This window comes from Leishmania braziliensis, chromosome 30 (assembly GCF_000002845.2).
Source record: "Leishmania braziliensis MHOM/BR/75/M2904 complete genome, chromosome 30".
Taxonomy (NCBI): domain Eukaryota; phylum Euglenozoa; class Kinetoplastea; order Trypanosomatida; family Trypanosomatidae; genus Leishmania; species Leishmania braziliensis.
Window position 1 is genome coordinate 1,021,895 of NC_009322.2, and position 14,568 is coordinate 1,036,462.

Genomic DNA, 14,568 nt, shown 5'->3' on the forward strand with positions numbered 1-14,568 from the left:
GTGACCGTCATGCAGACGATACGGGGCAGCGGCACAGAAACGAACGAAAAAAATGAGGGGAAAAGGCCATCCGCCACGCCAAATTCCCCGCGCCGTTCGGATCACCGGTGTTCCTTTCCCTGTGTATTCATGCCATGGCAAGCACCACCCACCCCAGCATGGAGAGGGAAGGAGAGGGCAAGAGAAAGTCTGATCAACATCGCACATCCACGGATCCGGAGTGGAAGAAAACACAGACCCACACACACAAGCAAGAGCGTAAAACAAAGAGTATACACACACACATGCACCCAGAGAGCGAGCCAGCGAGGGAAGAAGGAAATGAGCGCGTCATTCGACAAGAAAGAGATGAGGGGGAGGGACACACGTACACTGAGCATTTTGGTGCACAAGTAGCCGTGGTGCGCCACGATCGTTAGGCTAGGAAGCGGTGGGGGGCGAGAAAACGAGGTAGGGAGCGGAAGCTCACGCGTCGCGCGACAGCAACTAGTACGCACAGGACAAAGACGAAAAAGGGGGAGCAAAGCCACAGAAACAGCCACATGCCCTCCGTGTGCCCCCCCCCCTTAGTACGACGGTGTTTGTTGTGGTCGCTTCACTCCACGGGCACGCTCGTTGACGAATGATGGCCAGAGTGCGCGCAGGCACCGTCTTGCTTGGCGTATGCTGGATGCACCTCGTAGTCTTCCTTGCAGGGATGCTTCCAGCGGTATCGCTCCGGATCAAAGACGGCGCGGTACACATATGGGTCCGGCTCCTTGCCGTCCTGGAACGGGCTGCTGCGCAGCACACCACCCATGTCACGAATTGGCTGCCGTAGATCCACCTCAGACTCCGGCGTTGTTGAAATCTTCTGCTCCTCCTCGGCCCAGTCATCGTCGTTGTCCTCGTCAGTCGACATGTTAATAAACTTGAGACGGCACCACTTGCAGCAGACTACTTTGTTGCGCGGGCACTTGATAAAGATGCGCGGGTGCTGAAGAACGAAGTGGCCATGGCCCATGCACCATATGTGGGCCCGGTACACCGGCACTGGTGGAATCTCGCAGATGATACCACCGCGGCTCGTGTAATTCAGCTGCGGCGTCTTACGCCCCGGTCCAAGGATACCGGGATGGAGACTCGACAACTCGTTGATGCCGGTGTTCCACGTGTATTTAGGGTCCTTAGGGTGCGTGAAGACCAGCTGCTTCTGATTTGTGATGCGGCTGGCGTACTCCAGCGGCATGTACACCGGGGGGCTGTAGTAGCCCCGGTTGTCAGAAAAGGTCCACCGCAGCGGGAACGTCTTCTTCATTGATTCTTTGCTTTTGTTGAGTGCCACTCATCGAAGTTGCGAATAAAAAGGAGCGAGGAAAAGCGCAAAGGCTACACACAGGGGGAAGCGTAATGGGAAAGACTCGTCGATGGATGACGGGGCAGTCAGTTGTTCACTAGCGATAACTGAGGCAAGCAAGGAAAAGAGAAGAGGGAAAGGAAGCACGCCAAAGTGCTGAAAATGTATCGATGAGAGAAACCGAGAACGAGAGAAAGGGAGAAAGGAAAAGAAGTTCTACAGTTGACTAAACAGAGGCAGAGAGAGAGAAAAGAGCAGAGGAACTGTCGGCGATGCGCGTGTAAGTGGCGAGCAGCTCCGTGGTGCGCTGCGTCCTCCTGCCCAGTCTTTTCGTTTTATTTTTCGGTTTGGCTCTTGTTAGCTACTCGCCTCTGTGGATGAGTGTGTGGGGCGAGCACTTCCCCGTTCTGGCGAAGAAGTGGGTGCGGGGCAGAGGTTGGCGTGCGCGCGTATGTGAGTGTGGGAACGAGAGAAACGAGAAGGAAAATAATGGAGAGATGGACAAAGAGAAACACGCTGCAGGTGCATGTGGCATCGTACAAAGCAGCACAAGCGGAGTGGACGCATGCGCTCACACGTACGCGCACATATCGTGTTTGTACGCGTGCGTCTTGCCCACAAGTACACCGGCATGCACAACAAACAGCAATACAGCTACGCCCACATGCGCATAGAATTGAATGGGGGGGGGGCGCCCTTTTTTTTTGCTCTGCACGCGGAAAGAAATAAGTCGGCGCAGAGGCATCCATAGTGACTGGCACAAGAGACATGTACGTAGTCCAGCTCCGCGCACCTCTCTTCTTTACACTCAGCCACGACGTTTTTCACATGCAACGATCCTTGAGTGATACTGGGAGTTTTTCCGAACGTGACTTGTGCGCCTACACACACACACAGACACACACAGTCGATTTGTGTAATGCGTTTTTCCATCATTTTTCTCTGTTACAGTAATGTGCATTGCTTCAGCAAGAGAGGGGCTGAGGGTGGGGGAATCCGTTCATCACTGAGACGCACAGGCCCGCACATCCAGGGCCAACATAGAGGCATAAACATCTGCACCCATGAAGAGCACAGGAAGAGGGGGAGACGGCGGTGGGGAGCAAGTGAAAAGGGGTGAAAACAAGCGAATAGCACATGTATTTGTGTTATTGCTGATCAATGCGCCTTTTACCGTTCCCCTCTTTTTTTTTTTTTCCGGGTTCCCGCGCAATACAGAAAAAAAAAAAAGTGTGAAAGACAACGTGCGAACACGTAGGAGATGATCCGCTAAGGCAGAAGAGAAGAAGTGAGAGGAGGGAAAGAGAAGCATCGGTAGTAGAGGCGGGGAAAAGAGTAAAAAAAGCACAATAGACGGAGAGAAGGCACACAAGCACACACAGACACACACACACACACAAGCACACAAGCACACCGAGGTTGACGAGGGGGTTTGGGGGGAGGACGCTGCTGCTGAGCGGACGTAATACGATCTCGTGAGGGAAGCAAATGCGCGTACAGCGTGACTGCGACAAAAGGTGAAAAGACGGTGATGCAAAGAAGAGGTCGTAGAGTGGGAGGGGGTGGAGGGATGATAGCGAGTCCACAAGCAGCAGTCCTCTTCGATATAGGCAAATCTCTGTGATGGCCAAGTCCGCCACATCCCCACGTGAACAACTCCTCTACCTCCTTCTTCATGTTCGCTGGTCCTTGTTTCTACACCCTCTCCCTCAAAACCTCTCTCTTTGTGTGTATGTACCTGCACACACTTCGCTCTTCACCACGGTTTCTTTTACTCACTCCATTCCGGTGGAGGCGTCGTTGCAGGCGTGCCTGATAGGAGTAGAGCAGCAGAGCAAGAGAACTACAGTGAAGCAAGGACCACAGCAAGCTGGTTACTCTCTGTCCTCCCTTCCTCCTCTGCAGAACCTCCCCCCTGCGCACCTATGCGCATACACGCCTGAGTAACTCCGCTCGCACAGAAACAGGAGGTCATCATAACGGAAACACAAGAAAACGAGAACAAAGAGGGCGAGAGGCGAAGGAGAATGTTTGGCGTACGTGTGGGGTAAGTGTGCATAGAGGCGTGTAGAGAGAGGCTTGGGTGTAACTATAACATACACACATACACACACGCATCAGACACCTTCACCAACCTGCACAAAATGTCGAACATAGAAGAACCTAATGAAGGGATGGGGGAGTGAGGGGTGGGCGGTGAAAAACAACAAGAAATCTGCAAAAGGGAAAAGAAACGACTACGAGAGCACAGCGAGCAAACACCATCGAACATAAACAAACGAAAAAAAAAAGAAACGCGGCCACCTCCGGCCAAAATCAATGGCACTCCGTGTGGCGCTCCTCTCTTTCCGCCTGCCCATCGGAAAACAAGCAAAGAAGAAATCAACGCACATGCGAGGGAGTTGGAAGTCCCCACAACAGAGCTCAACCATCAAACGAGAAAAAAAGTCAGCCACCCACGTACAGAGACCCGCGACCAAGAATAACGGTAATCGGTGGAGTGAGTGATGGAGGCGAGCTGAAAGACACGCGCCACCCCCCCCACAAAAAAAAAGACAAAATCAACCATACCTTCGACGTGAAAAAAAAACATTGAACAAACACGTAAAAATGTGCTGAGCAGCTTTCACCGCTCAAACTGAGAGTCTCCGCGACGATCCTCACAACATCGGCGGCAGACCACTCGCAAAGCACTCACAAGATGAAGGACAGGCCTGCGTACGTCTGCCACAAAGAGAGTTCACAGAAAACTCAAAGGTCGGTAGAAGAACCGCTATAGTAGCTAAGCAAGAATACCCTACATCTTAGAGTTCGCAGCATCCTTGGAGGCCATGTAGCGCAGCAAATCCACCACACGGTGCGAGTAGCCCCATTCGTTGTCGTACCACGACACGATCTTGAAGAAGCGCTTCTCACCAGGCAAGTTGTTCTGCAGCGTCGCCTTGGAGTCGTAAATGGAGCTTCGGTTGTCGTTGATGAAGTCGGTGCTCACAAGCTCGTCCTCGGTAAAGCCGAGGATGCCCTTCATGTACCCCTGCGAAGCATTCTTGATGGCAGCGTCGATCTCCTTGATCGATGTGTCGCGCGTCGAGCGAAATGTCAGGTCCACGACAGACACGTCTGGCGTCGGCACACGGAAGGACATGCCGGTCAGCTTTCCCTTGGTAGACGGAATCACCATGCCCACGGCCTTGGCGGCCCCGGTGGTGCTGGGGATTATGTTTACAGCCGCCGCGCGGCCACCGCGCCAGTCCTTCATTGACACGCCATCCACCGTCTTCTGCGCCGCCGTGTAGGAGTGGATAGTGGTCATCAGGCCAGTCTCAATACCAAAGCCCTCCTTTGTCAGCACGTGCACGATGGGGGCCAAGCAGTTAGTCGTGCACGACGCATTCGACACCACATGGTGCGACGTCGGCGAGTACTCGTGCTGGTTCACGCCCATCACGATCGTCTTGACACCACCGGACGCCGGCGCGCTGATCACGACCTTCTTCGCGCCGCCCTTGAGATGGCCCTCAGCCTTCAACTTGTCTGTGAACAGGCCAGTCGACTCAATCACATAGTCGACGCCAAGCTTGCCCCACGGCAGGTCCGCGGGGTTGCGCTGCGCCTTCACGCACTTGATGTGGTAGCCATTCACCACAAGCACGTCCGGCGTCTTCACGGATGGGCTGCTCTTCATAGACTCAACCGTATACTTTGGGCGGCCGTGCACCGTATCGTGCTTCATCTGGTACGCGAAGTAGTCGGCATTCGTGCTCATGTCAACCACGGCGACGACTTCGATTTCTTTACCAATAAGGTCCTGGTCGCAGATGGCCTGGAACACCATGCGACCAATGCGACCGAAGCCATTGATACCAACCTTGATGGGAGCCATTGTATCGTGGTAGCTGTTTGGGAGGAGGGGGTGGATATGTTAGTGTGGTTGCGTTGAGAGAGATGACTTGTGTGAGATACTGGCATATGCGGCGTCGTGGTGGGAAGAAGGTGAGGAAAGGGGGGGGGGAATGGTAGTAGAATCGGGGTGGTCAATGAACGGGTGTGCGCCTCACATGAGGCGACAAGAGAAAGCGACTGCTCATATGGCTTGCAAGTACGGAATGCTCAGGTGTTTGCACTCCTTTTTTTCTTCTTGCATGGCGGTGCGGTGCGGGGGCAATAAACTCGTGACTCTGATGAAAGGAACCTTGTGGGAGTTTCCATGGGCTTCGCAAACCCCGACTTGTCTTAGTTGCAAGCGCCTCGATGCCTCTGCCTGTTGTGATTGATAGGATGCACCCTGTGCGGGGGGGAATGTGCGGTTGATGGCACTTCTTGTCCTCGGCTTAGGAGTAAGCGTGAGGTATGTGTGTGTGTGTGTGTGTGTGTGCTCGATGTTTGTCGGGATGACAGAAAAATTAAATTGTGAACACGTCGTTGCATGGTGCCGGCAGACTTCCCCGCACGGACCCTCAACCTCACCGATGCACAGTCGCACACGTAGCGACAGTGAAGCCCAATGTTTGCTGGCATGCGCCCGCCAAAATGAAACAAGACGTAACGCACAAAAGCTTCGCCGGTTAAAACGAAAGAAAAAAAAAAAACAAGAAATCGTGTCCTGAAGTGCATCGGTTACGATAAAGCTTAGGCAGTCTGAATGCACAAGTTTGGCGAACCTGAAGAAGCGAAGGAGGGAGGTGTTGAGCACCCCTATCGTTGGTTCTCCGCAAGATACGTCCATGCGCTCCAAAACGCTGAAGACCCGCGTTTCAACGTGGCGTGCTTGAAGCTAATCTCTTGCGGATAGAAGGCGTCGCGCATCCATGACTGCATCACTGTGTGAGTGTAGCTTCCACGGCACAACTGATACGCCGCGTTTTCAAGCACCACGGCACGTGCCACGTAGAGCGGATTAACTGTCCCAAACTCCTCCATGACAGCGAGGGTGTTGGGTCCCAGCTCTGCCACAGGATGGATAATGCCAGCGGCGAGGTCGTACCCGGAACTGGGACCACTTGTGGCGATCTGGCTGTTGCCGATGCGTACTCCAGGGAATACTGTGCGGCATTTTTCATAGTCGCGGCCGTCTTTCACCATCATCGTATCCACCCCGGTGGGACCGAGCCCTGTATGCACATCGATGTAGATTGCTTCAGTCGCACCGGTGGCGGCCGCGTGCTTCTTGAGCACCTTGCGCAACACTGAGATACTTTTCTGTTCCTTTTCGCCACCGTAGTTGATGCCGACAGGATCGTGGTACTGCCCGGTAACAAAGGCTCGCTTCACCTTGATAAATCTGTGGCGCATCAGCGTCTTGGCAGCAGTGTAGAGGAACACGTAGCGGTCAATGAAGCGGGGTGGCGCGCTTGGCACGAATAGCGTTCGGAAGTCTTCATAGCCTGTCGCATTCGCGACCCGCGTCTTCACCGCAGCCCACTCCTCGGTGGAAAGATAGTTGCGATTGAGATCGACGTTCTCCTCGTTAAAACGGCGAAAGTGGGCCATGCCGTGCGGATTCACCGCATGCACAAAGAGGACGGATGGGCCGGAGAGAGAAGTCTTGTTCCACTCCTGCAGTAGCTTCACTTGGATAGCGCTGCCAGTGTAGCCCTCAACGCCGTGGGTGCCGCTGGTGTGCACCAGGAGCTTGGCCTTTCGCTTACCGGGGAAAAAGGCGGTGTCCATGTAGTACTCCACGTTTCCCCTCTTCGTGATGAGGTGATGCTCGGTCTCCGCGTGGGCAGTCTTAGCGGCGGCGAGGAACCGCTCGCGCGCCAGTTGATAAGAGGAGGAATAGTAAACCTCTGGGCATTGTGTCGCATTCGCATAGTCGCCTGAGCACCGCATCGTCTCCTGAAGGGGCACCAGGTCGATAAACAACAGCCCCGTGAGGATCACCAGTAGCGTGGAAAAAACATAATCGCATGGCACAGCCATGGTTGTAGCATGTGCGTGTGGTCGTGGGTGTGTGTCTTGGTGTACAGCGAGTAGAGAGAGAAGAGGAGGGGGGGGTACGTTGAGGAAAAGCGAGGTGTCCGCAGGTGGTCTCTATGAGGCCGATGTTCGACTTCGAAGCAAAGCTGTGGGTGTGTTGGGGGGTATAGATAGAACGATTTGCGTGACAAGATGAAACGCGCAAACACGGTGGCCACGCACGCGCACACACCAACGAGTGCATAGCGAGTAGCAGACCAAAGGCACCCCCCTCAACCAGCCATCAGCCCCAAAGGCGGTCACGCAACAACAAACGCGCAGAATAAAGACGGGGGAGAGAGCGAAAATCCGGAAGTGAAGAGGGATCGGATAAGAAGGCAAATGCACGAGATGTAGCCACGGCGTAATCAGTGACAGGTGAATGGGGGGGACGAGAGGAGAAGAGGACAGAGAGGCATGAGGCGCAGGTCCTGCACACTTTGTTCACTCCCATTCCTCGCTCTTTCTCTCTCGCTTTTTTTTTTCCGCACCCGTTTCCTTCCCTCCCCCCCCCCCTTACCCACCCCTCCGTTCGCAAATGACAAAGGAGGAGGAGGAGGAGGGACGCAGACCCCTCTGATACCGCCACCACTGTGCACAGGAAGTGATGATCGCTTACTGGCCGCTCTAGTTTGCTTCACTGAGGTCGCTCGTCAGGGTTTCTTTTCTTGTTGGTTCCCGTTTATCTATCCGTGGTGTGGGATGTGGACATCGCACACCACCACCATCGCGCCACCGTCCCGCACGACGCTTTGCCACAGAAAATCGCACTCAGAGAGAGAAACAGAGTCACGAAGCAGTACGTCCAAAAAAAAAAAACCCAAAGAAAACCCTCTCTCCTTTAAACAAGCCTTCCTGACTTCCTCACCACACCAGCCGCTGGGGACCTTGACGACGTTCATGGGCCTTTCCTTCTTCCTGCGCGACCGCCTGCGCCGGACAGAATGCATGGGAGTCCACTCGCTCACAGGTAGGGGATGTCATGGTGAAAGCGAAGCGTCAAGACTCCTGCTCGCACACTTAGGTGCTTGGTGGCGCGCAGCAATTCTGCTTGCGTTACCTCCACAACGTGCATCAGCTGTACCTCCAGGACATGAAGGCGGTCCTTGGCGAGGGCCTCATCGGTGTTCATGGCCAGGAAGCGCTGAAGCACTGTCGCGATGGCGGTGAAGAGCGGCTCCGGCAGCACCAGTGCTAGGGCAGTAAGGTGCTCTTGAATGATGGAGAAGAAAGTGTGGCGTGCGTGGGTCGGACACTCCTGTAGATCGCGGAGCGCACACCGCACGTAGTGCAGATGAAGCAACACGCGCACTTCAGGGTAAAGGTCGCTTAAGCGGTCGGCGGTATTGCCGCCGTGGACCGATGGAGCCACAGACTCCGATGACGACGACGACGACAGCGTCGTAGGAAGCATCAGTACCGCATCCAATACAACCTCGGCGGAACGGGCTATAGTGCTCTGGGCCGCGCTCAGGGCAATGAAAGAGAGCAAGAGACGATCGTTTGGTCTAAAGTCCTCGACAGCGTTGTTGGAGGACGAGTGAAGCGGCATCGCGCCGGCATTCGGAGGAGGAGAGAGGCTCGTCATCTGATGTGCTACGTCCTGGCGTCAGAAGCAGGAAAAGGAAAGAATCGCAGGGAAGAAAATGGAAGTGGGCGAGAGGAAGAGTACATGCAAAAAGGATTCCGCACATGTGCAATTCCTTGACTAGGCTTGACAAGGGGCATTTGGCGTGACACCGGCAGGTCCGCATCGCCTCCGTATCCCCGCCCCCACCACGGCGACTGCCACCAGCGCACATCAGAGGGCGTCATACCATTCTCACACACCCAAACCTGCGCTCATACGTGGAAGTTCGGGCGTTTTTTTCTCGCTTTCTGCACTCTGACGAGCAACGTGTTCCTCGGTCGCTGGGCACACGAAGTTGCGAAGGAGAGAGCGGGCGCAAAACCGCCTGCTGGTTTCCCCATTATTGCTGCTGTTATGTATGTATGTATGTATGTGTGTGTGTGTGGTATCTACTCTAGTTTACTTCAACTCCTCTGCTTCCATCATCTCTTTTAGGTGCACGCTAGAGTGTGCCGAGGTCTTGCAAGAGGCGCCACGCCGGATGCTCAGACTGAAACGAGTGGAGGGCTTCACCATGCAGCCCGCACGCCATCAGATCCAATCTGAGAGCCTGTTTGAGGTCCCCGACGGCCTGTGGCACTTGGTGCAGCTGCAGCCGTGATGTGCCGCGACTGTAGTACGCGTTCGCTGTGGATGGTGCTTCTGGAGCTCGGCGAATAGCCCGCGTGAAGTCATCGATGGCGGCGCTGTACTTGCCACACATTTCAAAGCTGATGCCACGGTTGTACAACGCATGGGCATCGACCGGGTCGGTGGCAAGAACCTCGCTGTAGTCTCGGATCGCATATTCAAAGAGGTTCAAGCGTGCAAAGCAGTAGGCGCGGCTGTTGAGCACCTTTGTCCTCACGCCTGGCTGCTCGTTCAGCGCCTTCGTGTAGTCTTCGATAGCCGCCTCATACCGGCCCAGCTTTCGAAGGGCATAGGCACGGCTGCTGTATGTTGTGTGACCATGGGGAGCCATCTTGATGGCGGCGCTGTAGTCCGCAATCGCCAACTCCAGCTCACCCATGTTGCGGTAGGTGTGTCCACGATTGTGCAGCCAGGTAGGATTGCGCTTGTCGAGCCGGATCGCCTCGGTGAAATCCGCCACGGCCCTGTCGTACTGCTGCAGCTGATCGTACACGAGGCCACGGGCGTTGAGCGAGAAGGCCAACTTGGGATCGCGCTTCAGAGCACGGTTAAAGTCCTCGACGGCCGCCCTCAACTTTCCCAGCTTCGCCAGCGCTGCACCGCGGTTGTGGTACACATTCGAGTTGTCGCTGTCGATCTTCAGCGCAGCTGTGTAGTCTGCCACCGCCTCATCGTAGTAGCCAAGCTTAGCGAAGCAATAGGCCCTGTTATAGTGCGACTTGAAGTGGTTAGGGTCCAAAAAAATGGCGGCTGTGTAGTCGGCGATGGCGGCTGTGTAGGCCCCTTGTTTTCGCTGCATAAACCCTCGGTTATGGAAGAAGTCGGGGTGGTGGTCGTCGAGCTCAATGGCGCGGGTGAAGGCCTGCACCGCGCGGGCGTGACTGCCTGTGTGATCGTAGCTAATGCCGAGGTTGTAGTACGTAAAGGGGTTCCGCGGGTCAAGCTCCAAGGCGGCAGTGTAGTCATCGATGGCACGCGCGTAGTTCTTGAGCTTATCCTCGCAGAAGGCTCGGTTGAAGAGCGCCTTAAAGTGCGTCGGCGAAATCTCCAGCGCCTTCGTGTACATGGCGACGGCTGCCTCGAGCTCGCCGCTCTGGCGGTGCTGCAACCCGCGTTGGTAAAAGTAATGCTCATCGAGAAGAGGCGGTCCAGCTGTCGCGGTGGAGGCAGCAGTGTGGCTGGCCTCACGCTGCGGGTGCCGCTGCCAAGTCTCCGCTCCCACCTCGTCGTCCGGCAGCCGCTCATCGTACTCAGTACTGTTGGAGCTCAAGATGCACGTCGGGTCCATCGCGGTGAGTGTGTCCTGCCCGCTTTCAGAGTCCTCGCAGTGGGGGCCGTAGGAAGCGCCGATCTCGTGCTTTCGAGCGGTGTTCACCACCTTGACTGCTTTGTCCACGCTCATGACGCTATCGTCCGGTGATGATTCGGTGCTGGAAGAGTCGCCTTTCAAGTAGTAGTGCTTGTGGTGTGAGTGACCCTGCGAGTAGCGGCGTCCGAGAGCCTCTGAGAGGGAAGTCGAACCGGTGGCTGCAGCAGGCGTCGTGTACTTCAACAAGGACACCGTCGCCACAGCGCTATTGGAGGCCTCTTCCACGGACGCACGCCGACCACTGCTCGCCTCGGAGCCGCGTGAGGCGACGGGTGAACGCGGGGTTGTCTGCTCCAGCGCGAGGAGCCCGTTAACGAGCTGCGCGCTTTCTGATCCCAGTGTCGACATCTGCTGCAGCAGCGGCGAGATGACAGGGGAAGGTGACCGAATGGCAAAGCTGCCAAGCGGGAGAGGAACAAGCCTAGGCCGCAACGACTCCGATCGCGTCTGACCTGGTTGTTGCTGTTCCGAGCAGCGACGACACTCTCGGTACCGGTGAAGTTTCTTCTTTTTCCCTCCCACCTCATCCATCTGAAGGGCCGCTTCGTAATCAGCAATGGCGTTAACATAATCGTCGAGACGCGCGTGGCACGCGGCCCGTTCGTACTGGGCCCGCCGATGTCCCGGCTCACGCTGCAGCACCTCCGTAAAATCACCTACGGCATCCTTTACTTGTGATAGGCGAGCGCGGCAGACACCGCGGTAGAAGAGAGCCTCTGTGAGGCTGTCAGCCGCCACATCTCCGCTAGTGTCGGGTGGGGTGTAACCAGTTTTCTGAATCCAGCTTTCCAGGTCCGCGCAAGCAGACGCGTAGTTGTGTAGCTGAACATAGGCCTTGGCTCGCAGTAGTCGAGTGAGATGCGTCTCAGTCCCTCGCTGGATCTGATCAGTGTAGCGCGCGACGGCGCCCTCCGGTGACAGGCACGGGTTGTAGTGGGAGATGGTGAGGTGGGAGGTGGTGGCGCCAGCCAAGGACAACGTGCTCGCGCGCATCCCAATGCGGAGGTGATCACCGTCAAGAGACAAAAAAAAGGCGGACACACGCAAAGACACACCCACACCCGCACAAGCGTGCTACCAATAGCACGGCTGAGGGCAGCACTTGACAGACCGCACACACCCCTTCTCCTCCTCCTCCCCACAGGCACAGTTTGCTTGAAAAAAGAATGCGCAAGACTGAGCAAGAGAGCCACCACAGGGAACACGATCGATATGGAAGTGCTCTACGGGTGATGACAGCGGTGAATTAAGCGAATGGGCTCTGGAGAGAAACAGGGGGAAGAGAGAAGAGAGCGCTCACCGCTCGCTCGTCACACATAGGAGGCAGCTGAGAAAGCAAAGGAGTGAAAGAGAGACAGATGGTCGCACCGGTGATGGGGATCGCACACCACACAATGTGGCAACGCTTCACGTAGGCAGCAGAGAAAGTACGCTTACACACAAACGTAAAAGTAAACACAGGGGGTGCCAATGCTAATTCAGTCCTTCGTGAAGGATGCGGCTTTGATCAGGCATACGAAGACAAGATACCTCTCCTCTCTCTCCTCTTGGCGCACGTGTGCGTGTATACGGTCAAGGGAGGGAGGCTGGATGAAGGCGCGCGGGGGAAGAGGGGGGTTATTCTGACAATCAGGGGCCCACCTCTTTTTTGTGCCAACAAGCTGTAGAGGAACTCGGGGAGAAGAGAGGGGAGTGTGGCTGTGGGACCATGCGTACAGGTAAGACACACACTCTTTGGTGTTTTGCGGCACTTTGTGTGTGGGTGGGCTTGCGGGTGATTGGGCAAAAAAAAAGAGACGCTGATTTATATATACACACAGCCATAGTGTACGTGTAGGCGCGCGCGCGCACGCACACACACACACAGGCGAACGCACCGTAGATGACGAAAGTGGGAGCAAAAGACACCACACGGAAAGTAGTCGGATGGGGCGGACAGAAGCGAGCGTCTGCAGCGTAAAGCATACAAAGAGAAGAAACCGGGGTGTAGGGAAGGTATCAGCAAGCCTGCAGAGCCCCACTTGTCCAGCGACCCAATCAGCCGTCTGCGTTGGCGCTCATTATGTGCAGAGGAAGGTGGCACAGAAAGAATAAGTTGGCCAGGGTGCCTGTGGGGCACCACAAAGGAGCAAGGGGGTGCTAAGTTTCTCGTCGGCCACTTGCCCTATCGATGTCTCACTCACTTTGTGCATCAGTGCGCGGCTGCTCATCACAGCCGCCGTCTGTACAGACACAGAGCAGCACTTTGTGTTGTTTGTTTGTTCGACTTTGGTACCGCCCTCCATTACCGCCATCACCGAAGAAAAAAAAAAACAGAAGCCCCTCTCCGAGCGAAGGTGGGTCGGCACCGTTGGATACCACAGCTCTCTGTCCCCCATTTCTCTCACCGCGCCGACGGGGTGGCGTTGGCGAGCTGCACCATGCGCGAGCTAGTCGCGTCCCGTCCCCCGATATGATCAATCACCGATTTATCCGTAGTAATACCACTATCGTAACCAACTGAGACCACAGCGCTGCCGCGCACAAAGAGAACTGCGGCATAGCACTCACGGCTAGTCTCATGCACCCCGTCGCGATTGCGGCGACGTTTGAGAAGACGCTGACGCTCCACATCTGTCAGGATGAGATTGCCGCAGCTGCTCAGCGAAACGAGGCGGCCGCTCAAGACACTCGAGTCATCCAGTGTCACCCTCACGCGGTTACCGACGTACATGATGAGATTCTTTTTCTCAATGACCACCGCCGAACTTGACGAGGCAGCTGTCGTCATCATCTCTATGTTACTCGTGTTCTCCTTTTCTTGTTTATGAGTGGGGAATCGACTGCAGCGCCAGAGTGAGGAAGGGATGAGGCTTTTTGTTTCTCGACGCGTCGCTTCACTCGACTGCAGGCACACAGACACGACACGCCAGTAGGGCGTGAGGGCAGCCGTAGAGGAAGGGGAAGAAGAGGGCATATTGGGTCCATCGAAGAGTCCAAGTCGGCGATAGCGTAAAGAAGGGAGACGACGCATACGTCATACGCATCCGCTCGTCCGCTCTGTGCATGCGTGCCTGTCGCCTCTATTTGGGGGTCCCATAGGACGGCACGCACGCACAAGTAACAAATTGGCATGCACTGTGCATACGTGTGCCAAAGCGCACAAGCGAGGCACAGCTAAAGTGTACACGTGGTGGTTGTTTTCGTGTCTGTGGCTGTCGTCGTACTTGGCGCTTGTGCGCACTCGTCAGCACACCAAGCAGGGCCGTGGAGGAGCGGAGACACAGGCTGGGAAGTCCGGAAGAAAAACACACGCAAGATAAAAGAAAGGACACGCGCTGAACGAATCAGAGGGAGATGGAGCTAGGAAGAGCCAAAGGAGCAAGATGGGAAGGGGAGGTAGCGGTCGGCAGAGAAAAGGGGTGGATGAGGAACAGACGTGGCACTGGGGTGGTGATATGCTTGTCTGAAAACGATAGAGCCCGCGCGAAGAGGGACTATATTTCAGGAAAAGCTTTTGTTCAGTGAAGTCGAGGAGAGGAGAAGGCAGTGAGGAAGAGGAGCAAAGTATAAGACAAGTGGTGGAGGGCAGAGTCCCACCCCGGCATACTACGTCACACGCACAACACAGCGGGCAAAAGAGTCAGAGGGGACGAGAGTGTTGGG

General features: G+C 55.6%; 6 protein-coding genes across 6 annotated transcripts; all 6 read right to left on the minus strand.

The window, feature by feature from the left end:
* Positions 1–595: 595 nt before the first annotated feature.
* Positions 596–1,297, minus strand: LBRM_30_2940 (conserved hypothetical protein; the record flags this gene model as incomplete). Its single annotated transcript, XM_001566869.1, has 1 exon — positions 596–1,297. The coding sequence occupies one exon, from the start codon at positions 1,295–1,297 to the stop codon at positions 596–598; it is 702 nt and encodes a 233-aa protein (XP_001566919.1).
* A 2,836-nt stretch (positions 1,298–4,133) lies between these two features.
* LBRM_30_2950 (glyceraldehyde 3-phosphate dehydrogenase,glycosomal) lies at positions 4,134–5,219 on the minus strand (the record flags this gene model as incomplete). The annotated part of the gene is made up of 1 exon (XM_001566870.1): positions 4,134–5,219. The coding sequence occupies one exon, from the start codon at positions 5,217–5,219 to the stop codon at positions 4,134–4,136; it is 1,086 nt and encodes a 361-aa protein (XP_001566920.1).
* Positions 5,220–6,031: 812 nt separating this feature from the next.
* LBRM_30_2960 (conserved hypothetical protein) lies at positions 6,032–7,258 on the minus strand (the record flags this gene model as incomplete). The annotated part of the gene is made up of 1 exon (XM_001566871.1): positions 6,032–7,258. The coding sequence occupies one exon, from the start codon at positions 7,256–7,258 to the stop codon at positions 6,032–6,034; it is 1,227 nt and encodes a 408-aa protein (XP_001566921.1).
* A 1,000-nt stretch (positions 7,259–8,258) lies between these two features.
* Positions 8,259–8,882, minus strand: LBRM_30_2970 (conserved hypothetical protein; the record flags this gene model as incomplete). Its single annotated transcript, XM_001566872.1, has 1 exon — positions 8,259–8,882. One exon carries the CDS (start codon positions 8,880–8,882, stop codon positions 8,259–8,261), a length of 624 nt encoding a protein of 207 aa, XP_001566922.1.
* A 484-nt stretch (positions 8,883–9,366) lies between these two features.
* LBRM_30_2980 (conserved hypothetical protein) lies at positions 9,367–11,916 on the minus strand (the record flags this gene model as incomplete). Its single annotated transcript, XM_001566873.1, has 1 exon — positions 9,367–11,916. One exon carries the CDS (start codon positions 11,914–11,916, stop codon positions 9,367–9,369), a length of 2,550 nt encoding a protein of 849 aa, XP_001566923.1.
* Positions 11,917–13,306: 1,390 nt separating this feature from the next.
* On the minus strand, positions 13,307–13,693 carry LBRM_30_2990 (putative Lsm5p; the record flags this gene model as incomplete). Its single annotated transcript, XM_001566874.1, has 1 exon — positions 13,307–13,693. The coding sequence occupies one exon, from the start codon at positions 13,691–13,693 to the stop codon at positions 13,307–13,309; it is 387 nt and encodes a 128-aa protein (XP_001566924.1).
* Positions 13,694–14,568: the final 875 nt, after the last annotated feature.